Source organism: Lactuca saligna, chromosome 2 (assembly GCF_052625555.1).
Source record: "Lactuca saligna cultivar CGN05327 chromosome 2, ASM5262555v1, whole genome shotgun sequence".
NCBI lineage: Eukaryota > Viridiplantae > Streptophyta > Magnoliopsida > Asterales > Asteraceae > Lactuca > Lactuca saligna.
The window spans coordinates 17321247-17325761 of record NC_136418.1 but is presented as its reverse complement, the minus strand read 5'-3'; the positions used below and the strand labels follow the sequence as shown (position 1 = coordinate 17325761).

The window sequence follows — 4515 nt, the reverse complement described above, 5'->3', positions numbered from 1 at the left end:
GCTCATAAAGTTATAGCGATTTACAATGATCGAGATATGAGTCTATTTATAGGCAATCATGGGAAACGCTAATTTTGATGGGCTAGGCCCATTCATAAATAACCCTTTAAGGTGATGCCCTAATTTCTAACCAATTACGGAATGTCGTGCAGGTGCTTCTAGAACCTTTAACTTCATGAGCATCAACTAGATACATGATGGAGCATCATGGGCCATGATGACGCATCATGAGCCAGCATGTCACATCATGATGATGCACCTGCTATGAAGATGGCACATCAGCCATACAGAACATCTTCCTTGACCATCTCTAACTTTCGAGGATCATAGAGGACTTCATAGTACATGTTACTCATCAAAGTGCACCCTGCACCAAGATGGTGTAGCTTTCTTAAAGATGGTCCATTTCATACAAGGATGGTGCAACTTCCTCCTATTTGGCGTAACATATAAATGTAGAAGAAAAAAATATAATATCTTCTTTCACCCAATAACCGGTTCCTACAATAGATGGAAGGTTAACAAGACTGATTTGTACAAGATGCATCAACAAAACTATAAATATCAAATTATTAAGGAACATGAAAATATAATATTAAGAGAACAATGGAAAGATACACAAAGTATTCATGATGTCTCACAGTGAACATGTTGCTTGCAGTTTAGCCCTCCAATCACCATATCCGTTGGAGGAATCACATACAACCCTGCTTTTACCTAGAGTATGTCTGTACCTGGAGTATGTCTGATTAATTCTCACTCCTAAATTAGAAATATATTTGTGAGAAATGAAATGATTCAACAATAGATAGAAAAATCTATAAGATCTAGTTCAAGCATTTCATTGAACACTAAGTGTGCATAATCAAACTTGTCACATTTAAAAAAAATATATCATTGATTTTTTTTCCTTATCCATAGTATCATTCAGTTTTTCAATCTAAGCTTCAAATACAAAGCTTCAAAATTTGAAGTAGAATTCATGGAAGAAATAATTGCTATCAAGAAGATTAATGTGAACTTGAAAATTACAAACCTTGAAATAACCACAACATTAATCAGTTGAACCTTTGGATTACATATAAAACACATACATGACTGCCTAGAGTAAAGCTTTCACTGAATCGATAGGTAAAAAGCTAGAACCAAATCGTATAAATAGATAGATTGGGAATTAGTTACTAACCTTGTGTACTTATTCAATCCTTTTATTAATCTTTGTTATGAGAACGTAATAAAATCAAGAACGATGGAGGTATATATAGACCATCGAATTTAAATTTGAAATTGATCATGTATTCTTGATTTCTTGCTAATGGAATCGAATTCAAACTATGTTGTTGATTTTTTGGAATAGCTACAATCGGTAACTGGGAAATTTATTCCTAATTTCCTTCTAATCATCATACACTACGAGAAAAAAGGCCTTTTACGACGCGCAAAATACGACGCTCATTGATCTATGTTACGCAAAGGAGAGTGACATTAGAAAAATGTCATCTCTTCAAAAAATTTAAGGATAGAAGACACGCATTATTGCGCGCCCTTAAATTAGTGTCTAAAAAAAACACGGAGGGCACCTATAATAAAATGTGCGTCGTCTAAGGATGTCGCTTTATATTTTTTAATGGAACGCGCGTTCCATCCTTTAATAGTGGGGGAAAGGGGGAAATGAAATTCTGAAAAAATTAAAAACCCCGCCATCCTCTCCTCTACCTTCTTTCAATCGTTCTTCTCTCTCTCTCTCTCTCTCTCTCTCTCTCTCCCTCACCGTTGTCGGTCCTCACAGGTCAGACGACCGCACCGCCACCATTAGACCCACTTACCACTCCAAATCGTCATTGTTGCTCCTCTCTTAAACCACTGCAACCACCCTTCTCTCTCTCTTTCTAAAATGCTCATTTATGACCACCATCACACCAGCCACTACACCATCACCATTAGCAATGCACACCGCACCACCACTACCGTTCCTCTTTCTCCATACGAAAAAACCCTAATTTGTATGTGCTTACAGGTTTTAAAAATTAAAATGAGAGTGCATTGAAATAGGTGACCTAAAAGATGAATGCACATGAAAATCCATCGTTGGAGGTAGGTTTTTCTCACTAATCTTTACTCTTCCTCAATGTTCTTTGAAAATTTACATTATATATTTCTCATCTGTACATGTACCAGAAGTTGTTTTCTATTTTCCGTTTAATTTCACCCAACTCGTTTCTTAAATGAGTTTTTTCCTAATCTTGTGGTCAATTTGTTTTCTATTTGGAATCACACCTGTTCATGTAGTTTTACAGAAGATGAAAACGACAACACCTGTAAATTGTAATTATACCCACAACGTCCCTGTTATCGTATTCTCATTTGGCCTAATTGGAAACCTATTCCATGAAATCAGCGAAATTGTGATCCCACTTTTCATCACAGCGAAATTGTTATCGTATTCTCATTTGATCTAATTGGAAACAATCTTTTCCTGATATTCTGACAAGTGCAATGTGTCTTGAGAAACCAATAATTTCCCCTGACTTACCAATAATCAAGAAATATGTAAGTCAACCTATCTCTATTACAAATTATCCTTTGACTTTTTTCAGTCAAACTTCTATTTGGGTGAAATTTATATGATCTTGTATTCTTTTTTTGTTTAAACCACTAATTGTATTTCTTAAACCTAATTATTGTTTTTTCCACAAAAACTTCAATAAGTTCTGATTCATATCGTTTTCGAAATCGAAAATAGTTTGTTTGACTTTGTAAGTCAATGTATGACAAATTAATGTCAAACTTCTATAGACTCATATCATTATTTTTGAAGTAGAAAAAAGTTTGTTTGACTTCAAAAGTCAAAGTATACAAACTAATAATTTCATAACACATTTCAGGTTAATCACGGGGTAAATGGGCTTCTTTTTCCAAAGGAAAACATAAAGGCGTTAACACAAATAACATTACAAGTGGTTTCCAAAGGAAAACTATCATCTCTAGCTACCAATATTGCATCAACCGGAGAAGACACTGCCAAAAACATGATGGCTTTGGATTCCATTGAAGGGTATGCTTCATTGATAGAAAACATCCTTCACCTTCCCTCGGAAGTTGCATCTCCAAGGGAAATATCGGAAATTCCCTCCGATATCAAAACAAAGTGGCAATGGCATCTTTTTGAAGCTATTGAAGATCGTGAATACGTAAATAGAACTTTGAGGATTCATCATTTGTTAGACAAAGTTGAAGTCAACGGAACCGTGCTCCAAGGGCAATTTCGGAAATTCCAACAAATGATTCCTTTATATACGATTTATGGGAAGAAGAAAAAAGAGACCAGATAATGAAAGCTAGAAGGGCAAGAGAAGACGATGAGGTAACGGGATGAAAATTGAAAAAAATCTCTTTTTCCTTATTTTGATTGATGTGAATTTACTTATTTGGCCTTTGTTATGTAGGTGAGAGATAAAAGTGAGCAACCAAGGGGGACATGGGAGGAAGTGTACAAAAATGCGAAAAAAACTGATAGAAATAAGAATGATTTGCATGAGAGGGATGATGGGGATCTTAAAAGAACAGGTCAACCGTTGTGCATCTATGAACCTTACTTTGGTCAACGATCTTGGTCTTTTCTCCACACTAATTCTCTTAATCGGGGGATTAGACTCGTAAGTAGTTTCTGACTTTTTTGACTTTTTCATTATGCATCTATGAAAACCCTTTTGGCTTTTTTGTCGATGTGTTTTTCATCAAAATTTTTTGGTCAAGTACAAAAGACCAAGATTTTCATTTCTGCACTCATATTAGTGTCAAATTCTGACTTTTGGAAACCATTTTTGTTCAAGGCATTGGCTTTTTCGAGTCAAACTTTGACTTTCTGGTCAATTCTTGATTTTTTAGTACAAAAAACAAGATTGCCACTTTTGAAACACCCTTTATTCATAAACGAACCAGGATCTAGTAATTTTTAACCTTACATTCATCAGGGTCGAACTTTGATTTTTAGTAGAAAAAACCAAGATTGCCATTTTTGAAATACCTTTTATTTATTCACATAAAAACCATGATGAAGTAAGTAAATACATAAACATTTATGATTTATGAATTGATAATGATGGTAAATGTTGTAGTCAACAAAAAGTGGAAGACCAAGAAGAGATGACATTGATGCAGCTTCTCGTCTCCCTCTTCTTGAAAGTAAACTTATATTTAACGATTATATTTTGTAAAATGCAAGAATCTTTTTGGGAATTTTAGGCAGGGGAGTGCTTAAAAAGAGAAAAGGACAGAGTGTCTCATTATCTTCATTCCAACAGTGAGCCAAAGCTTCTTGAGGTTTGTTTTATCATTTTTTATTTTAAAATTTTGGGAAAGGAAGTTATTTATTACTCAAATACAGGACCATGATTTGATCTTGTTCTTGTTCTGATCTTCAGTCTTCCTATAGTTTCTTCATTATTAATTTTTCTAGAATCTTTTCTAGGTAGAAAGAAGAAAGAAGAGAGACAGGAGAGAAGAGGTCGATCA

General features: G+C 34.6%; 1 protein-coding gene across 1 annotated transcript; it reads left to right on the top strand.

Moving 5' to 3' along the window:
* Nucleotides 1-2488: 2488 nt before the first annotated feature.
* Nucleotides 2489-3360, top strand: LOC145028788 (uncharacterized). The gene is made up of 2 exons (XM_078977523.1): nucleotides 2489-2550; nucleotides 2886-3360. Exons 1-2 carry the CDS (start codon nucleotides 2497-2499, stop codon nucleotides 3330-3332), a joined length of 501 nt encoding a protein of 166 aa, XP_078833649.1. The 5' UTR covers nucleotides 2489-2496; the 3' UTR covers nucleotides 3333-3360.
* The last annotated feature ends 1155 nt before the right edge of the window (nucleotides 3361-4515 follow it).